At 35.9% G+C, this 23,381-nt stretch overlaps 1 protein-coding gene across 11 annotated transcripts in view; it reads left to right on the plus strand.

Moving 5' to 3' along the window:
- Positions 1-23,381, plus strand: part of PPP1R12A (protein phosphatase 1 regulatory subunit 12A) — a gene marked incomplete at its 3' end in the record, with an annotated part of 113,805 nt that overhangs the window by 74,203 nt on the left and 16,221 nt on the right. For 6 of the 11 annotated variants that reach the window (XM_082280706.1, XM_082280707.1, XM_082280700.1 and 3 more), the window contains exons 9-20: positions 2,562-2,683; positions 4,638-4,754; positions 5,117-5,332; positions 6,120-6,214; positions 9,170-9,292; positions 11,118-11,279; positions 11,728-11,904; positions 15,529-15,619; positions 17,062-17,259; positions 17,436-17,598; positions 19,612-19,730; positions 20,397-20,462. In XM_082280706.1, the coding sequence (XP_082136832.1) occupies positions 2,562-2,683; positions 4,638-4,754; positions 5,117-5,332; positions 6,120-6,214; positions 9,170-9,292; positions 11,118-11,279; positions 11,728-11,904; positions 15,529-15,619; positions 17,062-17,259; positions 17,436-17,598; positions 19,612-19,730; positions 20,397-20,462 (1,649 nt within the window). Of the gene's footprint in view, positions 1-2,561; positions 2,684-4,637; positions 4,755-5,116; positions 5,333-6,119; positions 6,215-9,169; positions 9,293-11,117; positions 11,280-11,727; positions 11,905-15,528; positions 15,620-17,061; positions 17,260-17,435; positions 17,599-19,611; positions 19,731-20,396; positions 20,472-23,381 lie in introns of those variants that run through there. The other 5 variants (XM_082280701.1, XM_082280705.1, XM_082280709.1 and 2 more) reach the window with 3 other exon arrangements.

Genomic DNA, 23,381 nt, shown 5'->3' on the forward strand with positions numbered 1-23,381 from the left:
AAGAAGGTATTTTAGAGCCAGCCAATCTATCATAAGCATTTAATATAGGTAGAAGTAAAATAACTTATGAAACCAAATTTCTATTATGATTTAATAATTTTTTTGTATTTTGAATTCATCCAGCATTTCAGTATGAAGCTGAAAAAAAATGTCTGTGAAGTTTTGTAATTACTCTTTTACCTTAGTGTACTTGCATCCATTATTTATGGAGCTTTGCTAAACTCAAACTACTTAAAATATATATATAACATGTAGTAATTTCTCTGTCACTGAGCTGACCGTAATGTCTGCTGAACTTTATGACTCTGGTAACTTGTTCTCTTCATTGCCAGTAGTTTGTGCCAGGAAAATTTGACTGTGACACAAGAATTAATTTATGTAAACTTCGGGGGTTTTAATATCAACAAGGCTTTATCATACTTTATTTGGCAAGATACACTTTAAGCTTTTCCCTGTAGAGATACATCTCTTAAGTTTCAAGACTGTACTTTCCCTTTTTTTACCATTATTCGGCTTAAGGTAGTGGAAGATCTTTCTAGTGAAAAATCTTACTATTATAAGGAGCATTCTGGTTGTGGAATATTTTAACAGTGTTCAGCATTGTGAAGTACTGGAAATAGTAATTTCTAATCTTTTGGGATGCTTAAAATGTTTTCCTTAAACTTTATTTCATTTCTTTGGTTACATGAGAATATAGTTTAAAAATAATTACACTTCTGTCCGTAAGTCCAAGAAGGGAAGTATGAATATGAAAGTAGCGTATTGCAAAGGATAGGGAAACAAGATAAAAAATAAAATTTTCATCAATTCAGGTTTTGTAACTTACTTTTTTTGACATACTTTAATTTTTTTGAAAATTAGTCAATATCAGCTCAGCCATGCATACTATATTCTTGCTGTTCTAGAAATAATTTCAGAATACAGTTGTGAAAAATCCATTTTTCTCCTTCTATGCTTTCACTCCTGATAACTTCTGTGTATTTTAGAAATGCATTACTTACTCACAGATTTCTATCAATTTGCCTGTGCATCATCTCAAATCATACTGTCAGTCCACATTGCCTTGTTCAGCTTTTTATCACCTAGAATTTTACCACCTTTTTTTTTCACTTGTGTTTACGAAGAACTTTCCATTATGTGCCATTGGTCATGTAAGCTATTTGTTTATATTTGTATTTGTTTACTGCATAACTAACATTCAAGACATCTATTCAACTATGTCTATAATTAAAGCAAGTATGTAACAGCAATACCATTGATTATACAATTTCTAATTGTAGGTAAATACTTCATTGAATTTAAATGTTAGTTGTGAGAACACCGCATGAAAACCTTGCATACTTTCTAAATTAATTACTTCTGTGCTGTATGGGTCATGTAGATGTAAATATGTGTTTATAGTAGGGCCAAAACCAGTGGGGATTGAACCCCATGTTGCTTCATACTGCACAGATAGGAGGAAACATCCCATCCCAAAAAGTATGCAGTTTGAATAGGTAAAACAGAAGTGAGGTGTAACATGAAGCTCCAGCAAAGACAGTGACAAAGATGGAATGAAGCAAATGGAAAATCAGTGTTCTGAAAGGCAAGTCCCTGCCTCAGCTCATTCTGGTGGCCAGAATTCCTGATGGGGTTCTCTGTACAGTTAATTTTTTCTTTGAACTCAACATGCATAGTTATCAGAGAATGAATATTTCACTTTGAATTGGCACCTACCTTCTGTAGTTCCAATTAACTATTACAGAATCACAGAATCAAAGAACAGTCACGGTAGGAAGGGAGTTCTGGAAATCATTGAGTCCAACTTCCCTGCCAAGGCAGGGTCACCTAGAGCAGGTTACACAGGAAAGCATCCAGGTGGGTTTTTGAATGTCTCCAGAGAGGGAGATTCCACAGCCTCCCTGGGCAGCCTCTTCCAGTGCTCTGCCACCCTCAGTGTTCTTTCTCATGTTGGGGTGGAACTTGTGGTTTCGTTTATGGCTGTTGCTTCTTGTCCTGTCACTGGACACCACCAAAAAGAGTGTGGCACCATCCTCGACACCTGCCTTTGAGATATTTGTATGCATTAATGAGATCAGATTAGATGCTAACATACCTCCTACTGTTACAGCTGTTATGGTCGTTAACCAGCTAGTAAAATACAGGGTTCTGGGGAGACTGAAATCTCTGTCTCCAGAGGTTTCCAAGATGTGACTCATCAAAGCCTTGAGCAACCTGGTCCATAGGCAGTATTGACCCTGCTTTGAGCAGAAGGTTGGATGTGGGGATCTCCTGAGTCACTTTGAACCTGAATGATTCTGTGGTTCTGTCTCTGCATCTCTGAGTGGTAACCCTTGATGAATATCAAAAAAAATTGTTGCATGCACAACCTTTTGGCAGAAAAGGTGGACCTAGCTAAGATACAAATTGGGAATGAGGGAGAAAATACTGAGGAGTAAATAATAAAATGCTGTTCAAAAAGTTAACTGTCAAATTTGTTGGATAGAAATTCAGCTCGGTGTTGTAAAGATGATGAAACTGTGAATGAAAAATGAAGATTAAATCTTGTAAATATTTTGCAGATAAGACCAAAACCTTGGCAGCTAATAATGCAAATACCACAAGTACACAATCAGCATCAGTAGCTGTGACAGCGCCTTCAGTAGCTGGTGGCCAAGGGGCACCTACGTCACCTGTTAAGAAGGTAAAAGAAAATACCCTTCTCGTGATTTTCTGTTTCTTTTTTCTGTGTAGGTGTATCTTTTTTGATTCTAGTGTAAGTAGTAGATTTGGTTAACCAGTGAATGGATGAAAATATGTACAGATTCTTAGAATACTTTCTGTTCTTCCCCAAAAACTGTTCATTTTTTAAAAATTTTGAATGGTTTTAATTCTGAACAGGGATTTAAAATACAGAACTATGAAATAGCTGAATGTAAAATCCTTCTAAAAAGGAAAAACTGTTGCATAGTGAGTGGAGTTCTTGTGTTTTCTGAAGCTGAACTTCATCTTTTGAAAGTCTTTTCTATGTCGGACTCCTCCAGAATTTCTAGAAACGACGGTTCTAGTGTCTCTCTGTGCCTGTATTTCTGATGCACTTAATTCAAGGGAGGCAGGCATGACTAAGTGCCTTTTAGAAGTCCCTTGAAGCATTCAGTTAGTGCTTCGGCACAAAAGTTGAAAATGATAACTGAAATAATAAGAAGAAAGTGCTGTAGGTCTCATCCCTGTTTCAATATGGGTAGGACCTTACGGAATAGCTAGATAATAGGGACACATAATGTATTCAATGCACAGCTCAAAACCACACCTAGCAAAGCCATATTGCATGCTGGAAAATTTTTACAGCTTCTAACTTTACAGGAAAAGTTAATTTGAATGAACTTTAGTTTTACTTGGTAAATTACTTTTAGAATATCAGAGCAAACTGGATAGTAAGCTGGTAAGTCTTCATTTTTCATTCATTACAACTTTCTATACACATCATAGTCAAAGTGTAACCCTCTGCTGATGCTTCTGAAAAGTGTGTTCAGGAGAAATGGTAGCCATGATGTACTGAAGCCACAGCAGAGAGAAAAGACATACTACTAGGAGAATAGTATGTAGTGTATTTTGCTCCTGGGAGCTTACTGAGGTTATGCTTTTATATGCACAGTAGAATCTAATAGTGATTAATCTTACAAAGTATACTTTAATGTAACAGGTGCAGGTATGTGATTTAATGGTATGGGGGGATATTTTTGTAAGAGAGGAAATAAGCTTGATTTTAATCTAAATTATAACCTACAAATCATCAATACATTTTTAATTTTATTATACAGTAATTAATGGTTTATATTTTGGTCTTCTAGGTCAAAAGTGTAGGCTAAAAGTAAGCTGTAGTTATCTTCCTATTACTATGTGAAAAGCTCAGGGCCTTTTGTAGCTACAATATAAATGCACATTTTATCAAAATTATTATCTTGTAACATAGCAGGTACATGTGATCTAAAGCAGCAGTTACAGCTCCTGTCCATGAATAAAAGGGCTTTAAACTGGTTTTTTATCAATGAAGGTAAAGCAGTACTGTTTGTGTGATATTGCACCTACAATTGCACCTGCCTTTTTGGGTCTTCACCATCTGTTCTGCTGTGGATGCACTTCCGCTTTTACATCATAGATGGCCAAACCAAGGGCTGCACATGCAGTGTACTAAGCTAGAAGTCAGGTTTTCTTTTCCATGGCTTTCAGTAATGCTGCTCTCTGCAGGTACTGAAGGTGTAAGGCAAGTTGGGGAGGATAGCTATGCTAGTGTGGGATGTGGTTAAGGGATATGAATGATACATGGTAAGAAGATAAGGGGTATGTTACTGTGAATCTTCCAGTATTCTCAACAGTGTGAGGATTTAGATCATGGACCTCGTAAGGTCACAGGTTTTGTTGTTCTCTTCTATGCAAGCTATTATTCTGTCTCTGAATAAGCTAAACATGCTGTGTTACATTTAGTTACAATCTGTTACTAAGGTTTTAAGTATCTTAATGTTTTCTGGTATTTTGTGTTGTACTGAAGAGCTACATAATATAAACCTAGGAATAAACTATATGGTGTTAAAACAACCTTTTGTTTCTGTTTTCCTTTCTTTCAATCTTCATCTTTGTCTTGTCTTAATTGGCTTTAGTATGATTTCATTCCTCCTATCATGCCTGTCGTGGAGTCAGTAGATCCTGCATCATGGAGGCAGGGCTTGCGCAAAACTGGCATTGTTCTTGTGCCCAATAAGGGTGAAAAATCTATGGTGAGGTTCTTGTGTGCACAGGTTTATGTACAGGTTGCAAAATAACATATTTAATAAAAATGTTAATCCCAGATTTGCATGTTTCTAAATTTTTATCTCAAGTTCACAGCGTGTATTACAAAGTGTGGCTTTTTGGAAGCTAACTTTTATAGGAGTTGTATTCCTTGACCAGTCTTGCATTTCTTATCTCATTGACTAATTTAAGAGGAAAGTGCATAGGTTGCCTCTCACTACAACTTCCCTACAAATTCAGTACTTAATGATTATTAAAAACAGTTGTGTTCTCAAATCTTTGCAAGGAGCATGAATTACCACGGGTATTGTAAATGAATAATGTAAATTCATTTTCATGTGTTTTATAGTTTCCAACATCTACAACCAAGATTTCTCCCAAAGATGAAGAGAGGAAAGATGAATCTCCTGCTTCATGGAGGTTGGGTCTTAGAAAAACTGGTAGCTATGGTGCACTTGCAGAGATTACTGCTTCCAAAGAAGCTCAGAAAGAAAAGGACTCTGCAGGTGTTATGCGTTCTGCATCAAGTCCTAGACTTTCCTCTTCACTGGACAACAAAGAAAAGGTAGTAATTTTCATAGTAAAACAAGATTTTGGTGAATTTATATACCTTTCTTAGTACAGATGTTAATGGTGTATTATAGAAGCAAGATTGTAGTACACATCTGTTCTTTACTAAAATTCCAAAAAGTTACATTACAGACTTTATCTCTCAACGTGTAATATGCTCCTTCAGTGTTTGGTGACCTGGTACAAAGATCTGGCATTTAACCCCTTTCTAGGACTTGAAAAGCTAGTAGTAGTTTTTACAATTTGGGGACATCAGAGGTTTGATAGCTTTTGCATCACTTGAAGAATGATGCTAAAAGAATCTTGTAAATGAAAGAAGTCTCTTTTGTATTCATTTTCCTTTTGTAGTGATTTTTTATTTACAAAAATTGGTTCTGTAACTAAACATGGATACACTGAACCAAGTGAACCAAGTGTTGTTCAGGTAGCTGAACAAAATAGAACTTGTGGTTCTATTTCAAATACAAATGTTCATATGATTTAAAAATTAGGAATAATAATGTCCTGTACGATATAAAAATACTGAACCAGTTGCTTTCAGGAATCCCTGTTGAAATTGTTCTGCAGCAAAGCAGAAAAAAGATAAATCAAGTCATTAGCATCAATAGAATGGAAACATTAACAGTTTCCTTTTCCTGTTGTAGTCTTTTATATTTAACTAAAGCTTAAAACTCATTTGTATAATCGGATCATAATAAATACAACTGGAGTGTCATAATGATCATTTTCCAGACAAGATAATCAATAATAGTAACACTTAATAAAAAACTAATGTCTTTCAGGAGAAAGACGGAAAAGGAACTCGACTTGCATATGTTGCACCTACAATACCAAGACGGCTGGCCAGTACCTCTGACATTGATGAAAAAGAAAACAGGTGACTGTGAAGTTCGTTGTTTTTTTTTTAAATATCAAATTTAAATAAGATTTTAGAGTGGCTGACAAACTTACATGTTTTAAAACAGTGCTAATTTATAGCATTATTTGGCTGTATAGATTATGCTAATCCATACGGCAATCCTAATCCTGAAGGTTTTTGATCTTGTAAATTATAATGACCTTTTCTAGAGTCCAAATTATTCTGTGAGAAGAGCAGAACTGGGCAATGTGTGTTGTCTTCTTGGGAAAGAAGATAAATAAAATCCAAAATATGAAGTCCTAATCTTTTAAGCCTTTGAAGGGTGCTAAAAGTATTTTACTACTTTGTCTTGAGTCACAAAGTGCTGCTACTGGGCTACATTATTACTTTTGATTATGATAAAATAATGTGTCTTTTATGGACTTCACTTAAAACGATATTGTGCAGCAGCAATACAGAAATCATAGGTTAGATAAGCAGTTCTTCTATTTTTCTTGTTTACATGTTGACCTTTCATTATCTTTTGGCGATTTTTACTTTCTTTGCTGCTATTGCTTCTGTAGCTTTCAGAAAAAAAGAAACAAATATTAGGTGCATAAGCTTGCTACCTGTTAGGATTTGGGGTACTTGTATGGTATATTACACAGTCAGAACCTTCCTATTTTTCACTTCTCCTTTGCTGAGGTTCTTCCCTGTCTTTATTGAGGGATATTTTCTGCTGATGTTTACTGTAGAATGCATAGAACAAAACTTAGAGGTCTCCATAATGCCTTGGTTTTGGTTGGATCATATCTAGATAGCTGAATGTTGAATGACCTGAACTGAAAATCCTTTCATTGCTCAAAATGTGCTGTTATAGTCCTTGTCTGTAAGGTTGATAATTTCTTTATGCCTGAAGAGGAATGTCTTTGTTGCTGTTCTTGAGAACTATTTGTTTCAATGCAAACGCAAGATAAATACTGTCCTTTCTTATGCTTGCAGGAAGTTGCTTAAGTTTAGTCTCTGGGTGACAAATTCTGTTTCAAAATAGGGATATTTCAGATCTCACACTCCCCTAAAGTTCAGTGTAATTTGTTAGCATTTCTCATTTTACTTGGCCAGGTGTTTTTTAATCTGTATTTCTCTAAGGGGAAAATTTGGAGCTTCTGTTTGTGCTGTCATTCTCTGGACTACTGTGTTCTTTGAGGCTGAAGTTTTCAGGTTTGGTTTGTTTATAGAGAGATTATTATTGTTTCAGTTTTTGTTCTTTTGAGATCTAAAAAGCTCTTGTTCTTCAGAAGTGTCTTAGCTAGATGATACCTTAGAATTGGAATAAATATTTAATTCTGTTTTATTCCTTAGAAGCTGTTATTGCTTGTGACAAAGGGATTAAGTTTTTCTTCAGTGTTGAGGTTTATTTGTGTCCCTGACATGCAAGTCTTGACTTATTCAGAGACACAGTTCCAAAAGTGGTTATCAGCAATAGTATGCTTTTTCTCATATGCATTGGGTTAACTGCAGTCAGCAGGTCTGTGAGTCCTAGTGCTCATCAGTGCAACTGATCTTTCTGAGACCTTACTGTATGCCTTGCTGTACCAGAGATGAAGCCTGCTTTTAAGGCATCATTACTTTGCCTACCATATGATGTGGCAGACAGCCCAGCCTACCTAAAGCCATAAGAGATTTTTGACATCTGCTCTGACCGTTTACATGAAGAATTTAACCATCCGCTCTACATGTACCTTAATAAATTATTAGGGTCTCTGCCTTTGCCAAAGTCTTTGCCCTGGTTGCTTAGCTTAATGCCGGGTTCTTGCTCTGCGTAACACCTACTTGTCTTGTAAATTGGTGATGTAGTGTAATCCTAGCTAACATCCTAGTCTTAGTGATGGAAATGACTTCAAGATGAATCCCAGCTGGGCTTTTAGATTAACAAATCTCAGACACCCAGCCTCAGTTGAGTAGCCAGTGCTACAGGAAAAGTGCTATAGTGTCTTGGCAAAGTGGAACCTTGAGTAATTATGAAAGATTTGTTATGCAGCAGGACCTTTCTGTGGTAGATAATATCTCAGAATTTGTGTTTCTCTTTGCTGGTAAAAAACAACACTAAATTGGTCTATGTTTCATCATTTTCCAAAGTTGTTTCCAGCTGTAGAAGTGCTAACATAAATTTTCATGCAAAAAGAGGTACATTATGATGGCCAAAGGTATTTGAACATAAAATACATATTTTCAAAGTTTTGTTTTATTTTGCTTTGTTCACCTGGTTGCCTTATATATATAGTTTTGTAAAAGACATGTTTTACTTTTCCTTCTGTCTGAACTTCAACTCTTGAGCTGACATTTTTATTAGCAATTCAGTTTTCACATGTTGGTTTTCAGGATAGTTTTCTAAGTAGATTTTTGCAAGGTTATTCCTTGCTGCTATAAACTGCAACAACAATCTGGAAATTCCTTATGTCTGAAGTCATGTCAGCTAGTGATACAGGTCAGGCCCCTCAGGAATGGCTACTGCAAGCCTATTTACACTGGTCTACTATATAATGAGTTCTAAAGGCTTGTCAGCTTTTGAACTTCTTATAACATCAAAGAATGAAAAATTCCATCAAATCAGCTATTAAAACACCCAAGTAGATTTCCCTTATTGCACTGGATAATATCAGGAGCAAACAGAAAACCATCTTGCTCCTTTTTTGAGAAAAACAAAGCCAGCAGTGCCCACAGATATAAGATGACAAATGATTTCATGTTGATTAAATCTTCTTTAACAGTTTCCTTTTGATGCTGTTTTCTTCTTATATTTCTAATGGTGTTAGTATGAATGTAGTATCTTTCCAGAGAGGCTTGAAAATGATTGTCCATAAAAGAAATTTTATTCCTGTTCAGTTATGTTTAAGTGTGTTATCCAGGATTTTAATTTGAAACTCCCGTTCAGCTTACATCAGGAACAGCCTTCTTTAATGTGAGTTTGCTAAACTAAAATCTCTTCTATAGGGATTCGTCTGCTAGTTCAATACGTGGTGGCAGTTCCTACACCAGAAGAAAATGGGAGGAAGATGTCAAGAAAAACAGTTTGAATGAAGGTCCTACATCAGTAAACACAAGTTATCAAAGAAGGTGTGGGATTTTCTCTCTTTTTTTTTAATCAAAATAGACTTAAAAGTTAACAAGTACTGAATCATTTTGTAAGGACAGTTTAAAATTGAACGGTGACATATTGACATGTTCATAATAATTGCAATGTATCTATTGCCATGGTTGTGCTGGTTTAAATGTGCAGTTGTATGCTGATGCAGTGGTTGTGCTGATTTTAAACTATGTAATTAAAGTTAGATGCTTCCTTTTTCCTATTGTTTATTCCAGTTTGGGGTTCATTTGACTCTTTCCAGATGAGTTCAGTGGTCAAAGATAGTTATTTTTAACGTTGAAATAGAAGTAATTCTGCTTGGTATCTGGAAAGGGAGAAAACACTGTCTCTGAGTTCTGGTTATTGCATGACAGTCTTGGAGGTATTGGACTGCTGTCCTTAATTGTAAACTATAGTCATACCTATGTTGACCCTATGATGAGTATCAGCATTATAGAATACATAAAATTCACTTGAATGCAAAGTAAATTATGACATATGAGAAGAGTTCCCAGGTGTGCTGGTTCCTAACTTGCAGAATTTTCTCAGGAGGAATCATATGCTGCACGTATATACATGATTAACTTTGCTGCATTGTGTAGTTTCAATGTATCTATTTGAGTCAAATTCTTCATTGTAATTAGTGGGGCAATAAATAGATAAAATGAATAGATCAAAGGAAGGAGTCAAATAACTAAGCTGCATATTGGTACGTGCTGCTGATGTACGTGATACATACTTAGCATTTTTTTGAGTCTTGATGTTGATATTATTAGTAACCAGGCTGTCTCATACAGCATAATATGTATTTATTTCTTGTTAACCTCCTGCCTTAAAAAAATGCTTCCTCATTTTTCCTAACTTTAAGTTTAGGAAAGATGTTGCACAAATTTCTTTTTCTGGGTAGAAAATATCAACAGCTGATATATGCGAACAATCTTTGCATGTTAGCTTTTTTCAGTATTTACACTCCTGTCTTCAAATCTACTCATTGCTTAAAGGTACTTATTGCTTTTAAATTGCATGTGGTGCTTTAATAGTGTATTTCCTTGTTCAGTTATTTTTTTGTCATTCTAAAGTTGATAGTAAGACAAAAAATTATCAGTTGCAGAATGACAAAGAAGAATCTTTCCTTAAGTCATTTGCAGTTTGTAATATGGTACTTTGTCTGTCCTAACTGTGGATTCTGAGGTTTAGTCATGGGCAAACAACCTGACCTGGTAATGCAAGATTTATTCACACAGAAACAGTGGAAAAAAATGTGGGAACTACTGGGTCTGCTTTATAGCTTGAAGAGCAAGGGAAGAACCTGAGTGGGAGGTTATTCTTCCTGGGAATGATTAAAGATTTTTTAAATATGAAGCAGTAAATTTAATTGGTTTCAAATTAAGAGGAGTGATATTGATGACATTTTCTTTCCTGACAAGCTGTGCAGTAAGGTTCTGCATTTTCTGAGGTATTCAGTGTGGGTGAAACAGCAGTTTAAAAATGGGACATTGGGGGCCCTATATGAATACTTTAGTAGATGTGATCGAGACATTCTTACATAAACGAGTGAGATTCCATTCTTTATCCTCTTTGGTGAAGAAATGGTCGGGACTAAGGGACACTTCTGCTGCCCTTTGAAGTCGTAAATTAAAAGCCCTAGCCAAGGAAACAATGAAGAAAATGCTTCTTTCGAACCAGAAGTTTCCAAGTCTCAACTGAGGCACAGAATACATGGGCAGAATTTTAATGGATCATTCACAGCTTGGTGATATTTTAATGAGTAAATATAAGTAATAAATGCAGCCATTGTACATGTCTCTCCTTCAGTGGCTCCTTTGGTAGAAGACAAGATGATTTGATAAGTTCTAATGTTCCAAGTACTGCATCAACAGTTACCTCTTCTGCTGGTCTTCAGAAAACGCTGCCTGCCAGCACAAACACTACTACGAAGAGTACAACGGGTTCTACTTCAGCAGGTGTACAAAGCAGGTAATGGCACCAGGACAGTTTACTTCCCTTTTTTTTTTTTTGTCAGGTCTACTGTGTGCTTATGTATGTGCATGCGTTCTTGTTTAGTAGATCCTGGGGCTCTGGATTTTTTCACTTTCCTGTTAAATTTGTTTTGATTTTATACAATTTGGCTCAAAAATTGTGAATGGCTTTCTACTGTAACGTGAAAGCCATGTTGGTATAAAAGAATAAATCAAATGTTAGAAGGGTCTGAACAATAAAAGTTCAATTATTGTGAACTGCTAATTCTTAATTTATTCAATTTAATAGCTCAAGCTGAGCTTCTGTAGTAGAGACATTTCTCAGTTTGCTTCTTAAAAAAAAATCCATCCCTCAATTTACGTGTTATTAGTTGTTTAGTAAAGTGCTTTCATTGTTTAGCTGTTTCCTTTTCTCTTTTTTTGTGTTGCTGCTTGTTATGCTGTAGTACCTCAAATCGTTTGTGGGCTGAGGATAGTACTGAGAAAGAAAAGGACAGTGTTCCTACAGCAGTGACCGTTCCTGTTGCACCATCTGTTGTAAATGCTACAGCCACTACCACAGCCATGACTACAGCTACTTCTGGCACTGTGTCCTCAACATCAGAGGTCAGGGAGAGACGGAGGTGTGTAAAGGTCCTAAGAGTAATGTTGCTCTTACACAAAAGTTGTATTTTTTTCCTATCTAAAGGAATGTGTTGGTTACCACAGATTTGAACAGTACAGTGTATAAAGCAGTGTTGTTTTCTTGCTGTGTATTGAAACAACTGGTACCTCAGTTTATCTAAGAGCTTAGTACTAGTAGAGACCATTCATGAAATTTAAACTTTGATATTGTGTGCTTTTTGACTGGCCTTGGGTTCTCATATGGTATATGGTATTTTCAGATTTATATTTCTCTTAGTAGATTAAATGAGTCCTCTTAAAAATACCCATAATGGAACTTCGTAAAATCACTGAATTAAAAATAATAAAATGAGTAATTAATTAATTACTACTACTACATTGCTGCTGAGGTATTGTGCCACTGGCAATATGCTGGAAAGTTACAGTGCATAGCATTTTTCAATCATTTTATATGCCTGGCATTATTGAGAAGAGAGTATTGAATCCAACACATTCTGTTTAATTCATTGCATGATTTAGGGTCTCTTCTACTTGAAACGTAGTCATACAATTTTAAATGCAATGCTTTAACAGATATTCAGTATGATGAATGAGTAAGATGCTAATGTAAATCTTATTTTAAGAATTTGGTGGTTTTTTCTGCTTACAGCTATATGAAGGATGAGTTGAGATTGATGCATATTTGTTTCCATAAAGAGTTGTTTCCTGCTATTTATGGAAGCAAAAATAAGGTTTCAAAAGATTGTTAATTCCTGTTAGCTTTTCCTTGTTCTTCTCTTTCTGGGTATTTATAAATGTTTAACCATTCTGCTGAAATGCAAGTTCAGGTTTCTATGTTGCTCCTGTAGCAGTTTTAAAATGTACCTTCTGTATCAGTACCAGATAATGTGTATCACTGTATGTTCACATACAGGAGGTAATGAAGTGTTCCTTATTACAGAAGAAAACTCCATTCTTTCGGTTCACTTAAGGCAGAAGCATTTAAAGATTCCTTATAGCATGAGGCCTAATTAGGGTAGTCTGTTTTCCATAGTCTTCCTTCCTACCAAAAACTGAGAGGAAATGAGTTCTATGATATGTGGATTATGCTTTTATTACTCCCCACCATGATTCAGGAAGGGTCCACATGTGCTACCAATCCATTTCAGTAACAACTGTAGTTGGAACCTGCGTTTTCCATAGTGAATTTTGAACCAGCAAATGAGAAGTGAAACCAACAAAATGGGTTTTTTTTCCAAAATAATTCAAAATAGTTCAAATTCTAAAATTCAAATGCTATTTCTGTTTATATCAGCTAGAAAGGCAAGGAAAATTAGAATTAGGCTTTTGCTGTCTTGTTTGCTCTCACTAGTGTGTGTATACTAATGTGCATATACTACATACGTTTTAGATACCCGCAGCTGGCCTGAAATTCCTTGGTTTTCTCTGACTGGGCTCATTGCATAATATACTGTTGCATATGCATTCTTGATGGCATATTAGGATATCTGTGAATCTTAGAAATGAAAATCAGAATAATTGCTGCATGCATTTGAGAATGTCGTGCTCTAAGTATGAGCACAAGCATATCTATTTGTATATATACAGATAGATACATATATGTGTGTGTATCTACATGTGTCTGTGCACATGAAAAAATAGATGTATATGAAATATTACATGCAATATATTTTCTTAAGTAATAAACCGGTTAATCTATGTTTATAGACTGAAACTGTATATTTTAGAAGTATGTTTGGAAGAGTATTTTAAAGATATTTGAAAAGTAAAGATATAAAGTACTTCATTGATGAAGCATGTCATGGTGCATCCTTTTGGAATAGCTGAAGAAGCTTTATTCTTTATTTGATTTTTAGGATTGATTTAGAGAAACAGGGAAGGAAATGACAAACTTGAGTCTCTAAGTCTTTGTGTCATGAATAATACACCATAGGTAGCCATGTGTGGCGCACTCAAGGGATACTAGGGAAGGGCACTGTCTACTCTTGGCCTGTAGCTGCAGAGTGCACCTGAAAAGTTGAGAGTTTTCGTTTTCTCTCAGTGTGATTTAAAGTATTTCAGATTTGTTGGAAGATAGGTGTAGGTACAACAGTTACTAAAAATCAAGTTATATGAAACAGTTTGTAGCAATTTTCAAGCCCTAAAGATGACACCTGCTCTGCAGTCAAACCCTCCTAGGTAGGTGGGTTTCAGGACCAGTTAACTAAAGCACCCTAACAGGCACCCTTTTCCTCATGTGGATAGAGCCTAGAATTCTTGGGACATGGAAAGTCAATGAAAAATGGTGTTTGCAAGAGCACCAGATAAGGAAATCAAATTAACGTAGTGTGGGTTTTTTACGATGTGCCATAAGATGGGAGTTGTTTCAACATTTTTAAGTATAGCAGCTAATTGTAAGTATTATAATAGGGGTAGAACATAGGTTGTAATCCATAGGTCTATGTAAATGAAGTTTTTTAATTCTTAAGATTGTTTCAGAACACTTTTTAGTATGTGCTAAGACTAACAAATATATTATTAGGTGAGCAAACTACTCTTTCCATACATAAATTATTTAGGTGTAAATAGATGATGGCATAATCACTAGTCAATTATTGAATCGTTAGCTAGTGATTCTTAACTATTCTTAGTTAATGATATATAAAGAGACAATCAGAAAATATTATAGAACCTGATCTAAAGAAGCTCAGAGAAGTTTTGTTTTAAGCAGCCTTTTAGTAACCTTTTGATTTTGCTTTTTTCGATTCTTTTTTTCACATTTTTTCTAATTTTTAGCTAATCCAAGGATTTTAAAACAATGTGAAATTATAGCAGCATTCCCAGAATATTGTCATAGAAAATCAACAAATGCATTAAAAACTTTTAAGTTCTTTAATTATGGTTTTGCATACATACAAATATATGCATTTATGCATGTATGTGTTTCCTGTTGGTTTTTTTACGCATTATCTGGATTAGAGAATTGCTTAAGAGTCCAGACCTTGTATGTCTACTCTAGTAGCCTTTTGTCTTTGATTACAATTACCTGCTTATTCTGCAGGACTCATGTGGGTTTCATGAAGATTCATTTTTAAACATATTTTTTTCAAAGGGACTTGGATTATTCAAAGCATGGATGATTCATGTGAAAATATGGTAACCACCTCCTCAGGGATTTTTAATTTCTGGGGAAATTGATGATATAATTAGATTTTCTGCATTAACAGTGCATTTAGCTTTTTCTAAAAGTTTACAAGTGATGTTAAAAGTTAATATGCACACATATTTGATGTATTAATGTCTAACTGGCTGAATCTCTGAGGTCTTCTACCCCTGTGTTAGTAGACTGGTGAAATACCAAAAAAGCTGAAGTTATATTTATAGAAAATGGTAAAAAGAAATCTAAATTAAGTAAGAAAACAGTGTATTTTAATTGAGTTCTAAGGCTGCTGTCTTGATGAATAAGTAGATCAGTTTGATATGAAGGAAATGTGTAAAATGTAATCTCTTATATAGTTAAATATTTTCTTCTGACTGCTTTAGTTTTCAGTCTGTCATGTTTTTGGGGGGGGGATTTTGACTGTTTAATACATTTGTGCAAAAATATTACCACGTGCCAATTTTGTTTGTAATTAACTCTTTAGATCATACCTCACTCCAGTACGGGATGAAGAGTCAGAGTCCCAAAGAAAAGCTAGATCCAGGCAAGCAAGACAGTCTAGGAGATCTACACAGGTATAGTATTACTAAAGCTTCTACATTTTTGAAGACATACCCATAACATCATTCTTGAGGAGCAGGCATAGCATACTGCATTTGCGTCCATTTCTAATTTTTTTTTTCTGTGCATGCACTATTGTAGGTAATATGATTGAGCTGATCAACATATGGATAGCTAATAAGATTCATGACATAGAAAATAATGCTTTCAATCTAGTTTCTGTAGAGAAGGAAAAATACTAAAAGAGTTTTTTATTACATGCTAATGATCTAGTATGTAACGGCATGTCTCCTTGCAGCATTTCTCTCTCTTAGTTTACATACTGATATAGTTGGAGGTTCTTCCCAGTTTCTGTCAGTATCTATCAGCAACTAGCACAATCCTAGCACAGGGAACGATGTGGCAGTAGCAAAATAAAGTGTCTCTAATGGTACTCGAACGCTCTTTGGGCAGTGGAGCAACTGCCAACCAACTATGTGCAGGCAAACTGAGAATAATCAGCAGATAGTCCCTGAATTAAACAGCACAGAGCAATACTCCAGCCATTGTCCTTAGCTGTTTTTAGGCTGAGTCCATAGCTACGTTGTTTACTGATGTTACTTTCAAATCTTTGAAGTTTTAAACTCCTCAAATACTTCTGGTTAGTTTTCGTAATGAGAGATCTGTGCTACTTGATATGAATTCATCATACAGGAGTTATTTTTATTTCTTAATAACTAATTCAGAGCCCTGAATGATGGTCAGACTACAGGCTAACTATTGTTGAATCTTTACAGTGAAGAGGCTACCAGAAACTGCTGGATTAAACTTTATCAATACTAAAAGCAATTAAATAACTGATAAGATGCAAAATTGGCTTTGAAGAATATATTACAAAGTGTTTTAAGCAGTATCTCAGTAAAATACATCAGCTGAAAACAGCATAGTAGAGAAAAGCTGTCTTCATAAAATTGCTTTCTGAGCTTATTTCAAAACTAGTTTTTAGCCTAAAAATAACAAGAGACTTTTTAGTGTTGCTGTCCAAAAAATCCAGTTGCAAGGAATTAATTTGTAAAGTATCAACATTTCTGAAAATATGAGTATTATATTTTTAGGGTTCTTTCAGAAATGTTTTGTATGCTTATGATCATATTAGAAGCAACTAGTGGATTCTTAAATTATTTCTATAGCATCTTCTATGCAATCTGTATCTACTAGTTCAACTAAAAATTGTCTTGCTGGAGAGTCTGTGGTAGATCACATTACAGCAAATACTTGCCACGTATCAGAGGGATGTTTGGCTCCAAGATCCAAGAGGAAACCTTATAGGTAAAATATATAGGTAAAATTTATTTCCTAATTGATAGATATAAATTTTTTTAAGTTGAATTTTTTTCAAAATATTGATGTAATGTGATCATCTACATTAGTGTTAATGTTGTATTAAAATGGTGTTTGCTGACTGCTGTTTTCACAGGGAGTAACACTGACAGATCTTCAAGAAGCTGAAAAAACTATAGGAAGAAGTCGTCCCACACGAACCAGAGAACAGGAAAATGAAGAAAAAGATAAGGAGGAGAAAGAAAAGCAAGACAAAGAAAAACAAGAAGAAAAGAAAGAATCTGAAACTAAAGATGATGATTATAGACAAAGATATTCCCGAACTGTTGAAGAGGTATTTTCATGATGAGTCTCTTTAGGTAGAGAAATTATATGAATCTTTACTCCAACTATATTATTTTAATTTTGGTACTACTATAAGGAGTATTTATACCGTTAAATGTTTTCATATCCTGTGGTTTATATTTGTTAATCCTGGTGAATTAATTCTGACATTTTTGTGTTGAATAGCCATATCATCGCTATAGACCAACTTCAACTTCTTCATCATCCACCTCTTCGCTCTCCACTTCCACTAGCTCTCTATCAACTGCAAGTCAGCTAAACAGACCAAACAGCCTTATAGGTATAACTTCTGCCTATTCTCGGAGTGGAACAAAGGAAAGTGAGAGAGGTAGGAGTACTGTTTATGATGGGGGTTTTTGTTGTTTAGTTGACAGCTTACCTTTCTAGAGGTATTTCAAAATTGAGTGAGGTACATAAGACCACTGCGGATGTACCTTGCTCCCATCTTCTGCAAGAAATTTCAAAACTTGCATATAGAGAGGAAAATTATTTTCTGTATTTGGTGGTGTTTTGCAGTCATTTGGTTTTTTTCTATTGTTGGGTCACAGAAATTTCAAATATAGTGCCATAAATATCCACATAATGCTTTAACTTCTGCTTTAACACAGCAACTATAATAAAACACTGTATTTCAGGGTCGAAATACTTGTAGGTATTAAGAAGGAATTTTGCTTGATTAAATAATTGCTAAATAATTAGGGGTTTGTTTCAGTCCTTCCACATTGAAGGACTGGAATGATGCTTTATTTCTTTAAGGACCTCTCAGGGTTATGTGAGCAGCTGGAACAGGAAAGGCAATGTTTCCCACTGTAGTTCAGATGTAACCATGCTTCTGCATACTTTAACTGGTTTATGTAATCTTAAACTGAGGGTTAGATGCATTATTGGGATCACAAAAAAGCTTTTCTCTGATGTCACAGAGATTTTGCCCTCATTTCAAATGTGAAACACCTGCTGTAATTCTTAGAGATGTTGGGCCTGATTCTTTGCCTTTCGAAGGAGGAGCTTGTTAACATACATTGTGACCTCTTGTTCTTGGACTTGCCACAGTTGATTTTAGACAAATACTTTATTCCAAATTACTGATCATAACTTCAGTAGGGGTAATGATTGAAATGGATATTCTTGTTCTACAGAGGGTCAGATAAAATGGTCCACTGATGAAATCTCCATGAACTATATAGCAGCATTGCCATGTTCCGTAGAATGTTGTTTTCTGAGGAAGTTACTGGGGCTAGGCTTCAGAGATATGTTTTCTGATTTTTTTCCCTTAGTCCTAAAAAGAACTGAAATTTAGATTAAGATTCTTTCATAATGCATGCTTACTCTAGGAAACTCACTCTGGATTGTTCTATGGAAAAGCTTTTCACTGGTAAATATTAGCTAGCACGGGTTCTTTTTTTTTTTCCACATTATGACTTTTGGAGGAGAAGTACACTACCATCTGAAATCCCAGAGGTAAAATCCTAGTTTATTTAATTAGGAAAGGTAGATGTTCACCACAAATGTATTTCCCTTCTTTCCTGTTTAATTCTTCCTTCACTCTAAAATGTTTGTTTACCTCTGAAGACTAGTGATGGTAGTTACTAATGATTATTGGTTCTTCTATCTGAACTCAGTTCTGTGGTTTCTTTAATAAAAGAACATCAGGCTGAATAGACTGCATGATAATAAGTAAAGAACTTTGGCTTGGGCAGGTTTGTTTAAATTTTTTTTCCCACAAATTGCTTGTAAACAAATAGGGAAACAAACACAATCCTGAGTTGTTACATCTATTTTGAATTGCAATTGCATTTGTTTTAAAGAAAAAGGACATCTGTAATATAGTAATAATCTAATCTAGGAGGTCCCATTTTATTCTTCCTTAGAGCAAAGATGGAGAGGACTGTGATGAAAAGGAGGACTCTAAGGAGGACTTCTAAAGTTGGGGGGTTTTTAATACTGCATCCTTGATGTATGCAAAAAAAGCTTGTTTGATGAAGAATGGTGAAGAATTATCTTCTCTTTTTTTGTACTTTTACACATCTGCTGACACAGATTACGTGACAGTTTTGAAAACTGAATTGTAAGTCCAAGTTGTATTGTATTACTGTTACATTAAGACATTTTGTTTAGGTGACTGAGGTGAAATTAGTATTTACAGTATTTTAGAGCTATGTTTTAGAGCTATGTGTTCTAGGGAGTGTATATTACAGCAAACCCTGTATGTGGTAAGAAGCTCTTCAGCAAATTTATTTCCGGTAAAAAGTATTTATTGTGAGCATTTTAAAGACTGAGAAGAAGTATTTCGGAAAATTAGACTGTGTCATAATTCAGTGAATGAGAAAGTTGTTATTAACAGAAGGAGGCAAAAAAGAAGAAGAAAAGGAAGAAGATAAGTCACAGCCTAAGTCTATAAGGGAAAGACGGAGACCAAGAGAAAAACGACGATCTACAGGAGTTTCTTTTTGGACTCAGGATGTAAGTAAACTGCATTTGTAGCAAAATGGAATGTGTATAGTGTACTCTTAAAATAGAGGATTGTTTAGAGTAATACAATATATAAATAATTGTTTTAGAAAAAAATACGCCTTTCAAGTTAAATAGTCTTTGTTTTCGTTTTGGTGCTTTCAGGAGCAAAATCAAAATTAAGTTTTTCAGTTGATAGTGCTATCAAGAATTCTAGAACACTGTAGTAACCATAACTTAATAGGAATTAATCATAATCTAAGGGGAAAAACTTAATTATTGAACAAATGTTCTCTATTGCATGCATACCAAAGCTGTAAAAATGAGACTCATTATTTGGCACGTTGCAAGTAGCTATGTATTTTGCATCTTAAAAAACTGCTGTCAGATTAGAAAGGTTATAGTTGATGTTTTAGACTATTCTTTTCCCTTTTCTTTGTCACAGGATCCATATATAATGTAAAAGCCAGATTTTCATGTGTCAAATGCAAAGTTGTTTCATCTCCTTCTGGTACTGAAAACATGTACCTGTTTGAGAATTTTCTTCATAGATCCTGTATATTCTCAGTGAAGTATTCTTCTGCCCTTACATTTTCGTATTAAAAGTGTAGAATGCATTAAAATCTTACTAAGCTTTCAACAGTTCAATTATTTTTCCTCTCCCACCTCTTTCACCAGAGTGATGAAAATGAACAGGATCACCAGTCCGATTCAGAAGAAGGAACAAATAGGAAAGAAACTCAGGTAATTTAAGAAAGATAATTTGTTCATTAACTTTTAAGAGATACGTTTTGATTGTAAAATTTTTGTTGCAATTGAATTTACATATCAACAGTGGCCATAACTGACTGTTTTGTCTTCCACTCTGATTATGTAGAATTAGCATCCAGAAAATGTGGATGAGATTTTTGACACACAGGTCAGGGACATGATGCAGCAGGTTACTGGAGCAAGCATTCAGTTTCTACCCAGCAAAACCTTTATTTCATCTACACAGTTATTTTCAAATAAATTATGTCCAATTACTTACGCACACTAATTAAAACCTTTGAAAATTAGACCCAGTGCTGTAATTATTACAATTAACAAATAATATGGGAAGTTAATTTAAGGAAGCACTGAAAGTTGAAGAGCGCAATGTATGTCATTTCTCCGTTGAACAAAATGGTTTTCTGGACATCCTAAATGAGTTTTACTGGTCTTGACAAAAAGTCAGTGGAAAACAGTATAATAGGCTTGATTTGATGGGAAAAGTCCTTAAAAACAGAATGGTGTGTGACAGTGGGATGAAAAAAGTGTTAAAAGGGAATTAGTAACATAACCTGTGCTATAAGAAGAATGTATTTCCTTTGACCTAAACCCTGGAGTAACACACTACAAAATCAGGTTCATTACTGAGGAATAAAACTCATGGGATATTTCTTTCTTTTTTGTAAAGCTTCCATTACACATTTGTTAAATATTTTAGTTAAGAGATTCATTCTGTGCCATTTTGATTTGCTGTATTTTTTATTTCTGTGCCACATTAACATAAATGCATAGTCCTGTTTCCTTTCCTCCCAGTAGTACATATCATTATCCTTAGATCTGTAATTACTTCATATTCTGTTCTGTAGGAATTAATTTTGGTAGAACATGCTGTGTGGTGCTTCTGATAAAATTAATAACATTACAGTGTAATAGTACTAAATCAGTCCCAAAATTATGAATATTATTAAAAGGGTGAGTGTGGAATGGTGGAGAAGTGTAGAACTGACTGACCAAGAGTGCTTGGACAGGTGCAGTGTTTGCTATGTGCCCAGGCTCAGAGGGTGGTGGCAAATGAAGTTCCATGCAGCTGGCACCTGGTCATGAGTGGAATTCTCCAGGGTTCAGTGTTGGGGCCAGTCCTGTTTAATACTTTGATCCATGCCCTGGCTGAGGGGGTGTAGGACACCCTCAGTCAGTTTGCAGATAACACCAAGCTGGATGAGAGTGTTGATCTGCTGGAGGGCAGGAAGGCTCTGCAGAGGGATCTGGACAGGCTGGACCCGTGGGCCAAAGCCAACTGGATGAGGTTCAACGAGGTCAAATGCTGGGTTTTACACTTGGGTCACAACAACCCCATGCAGCACTACAGGCTGGGGAAAGAGTGGTTGGAAAGTGCTCAAGGGATAAAGCAGCTGAGGGTGCTGGTCAGCAGTGGCTGAACATGAGCCAGCGAGTGCCCAGGTGGCCAAGAATGCCAGTGGCATCCTGGCCTGTATCAGCAGTAGTGTGGCCAGCAGGACCAGGTGTCATGGTTTGACACTGACCAAAAAAGCCAGGCACTCACAAAAACCATTCACTCATTTTCCTCTGCTATAGCTGAGCAGAGGAGGGGGAAAAAAACAAAGGGCTCATGAGTTGAGATAAGGATTAGAAGAAAACACTCTTAAGGGCAAAACAGGCTTAAACTTAAACGGCATAAAGAATATTTATTATTAACAGAATCAGAAGAGGATGATGAGAACTAACATAAACTTTTTTCCTTCCCAGCTCCTCCCTCTTTCCCCACTGACAGCACAGGGAGACAAGACATGGGGTTTTTTAGTCAGTTTGTCACTTCTAATTTTCTTCTGTTTGTTCAGAGAAAGAAGGGTCTTCTATTGTACTGTGGGGTCCGATCGTTCCCCTCCCCGGGAGACAGTTCTTTGTGAACTTCTCTAACTTGGTTCTTTTCATGAGCAGGAGCCCCACCCAATTTGCTGCAAACATGAGTCCTTCTTATGGGCGAAACACGCTTCCCACAACAGCCCCGTGAGTCTCTCATCCACATGAATGCAGGTTTTTTAGCTCCTTTTGGCATCCACTCGCTCTGTCATGTGAGTGAACCTCTGCATCTCTCGTGGACCCAATGAGCTGCAGGGGGACAGCTTACATAACTATAGTCTTTTACCACAGTTTGCAGAAGAAAATTTTGGCTCTGGCGTTTGGAGCACTTCCTCTCCCTCTTTCTTTACTGACCTCAGTGCCGCAGTGTTGGTTTTCCTCCCGTGTCCTCACCTTTTCTTTTTTCTCTTGACTCGGAAAAAAATTCTTGTCCGTAGATGTGGTTTGGGTGCATGCTACAGAAAAAATTAGAGGACTTTAGACAAAGAATGATTTCTAGCCTGAAAACATTAAGGAATCAGAAGAATCATTAGCTGATGTTGCGGTGAACCATGGCCAACTCCAGGGTCAGCTGAATCAAGTGGACCAAAAGGTCCATTGGTTTGATGCCTCCACAGCCCAAAAGCTTTGGAAGTCACAGGCAGCACCCCAAAGGCTGTGAAAAATATATAGATCCGAGCCTTACCATTGGCCGCTGCCCTCCCCTCCCCTTATTTCTCATATTTGGTTATCTTTCCAGAGAGTTTTATGTTCCCCGGTAGTTGATTGGCCCTTGCTACTTCTCCCTGCCTACTCCTTCTCCCATTTGCCACAATTCCTTCTCCCTGCCTTTGTAATGCCCCCTGACTGATGTATTATTGGTTACCGTGTGTTTTCCACACCTGTTCTGTAGGGGTATAAAACCCCATGTCAGCCCCATTTTCTTGGCTTCTCCGTGGTTTTCCTGTGTTCTTCAATAAACCCTCTCCCCCACGAAGAAGTTTGTCCGCTTCTTTCCTGCCTCCTTCGCGCACCTTCGCCATTGGTGGGCAA

The sequence above is a fragment of the Coloeus monedula genome (assembly GCF_965178545.1).
Source record: "Coloeus monedula genome assembly, chromosome: 4".
In the NCBI taxonomy this organism is placed as follows: domain Eukaryota; kingdom Metazoa; phylum Chordata; class Aves; order Passeriformes; family Corvidae; genus Coloeus; species Coloeus monedula.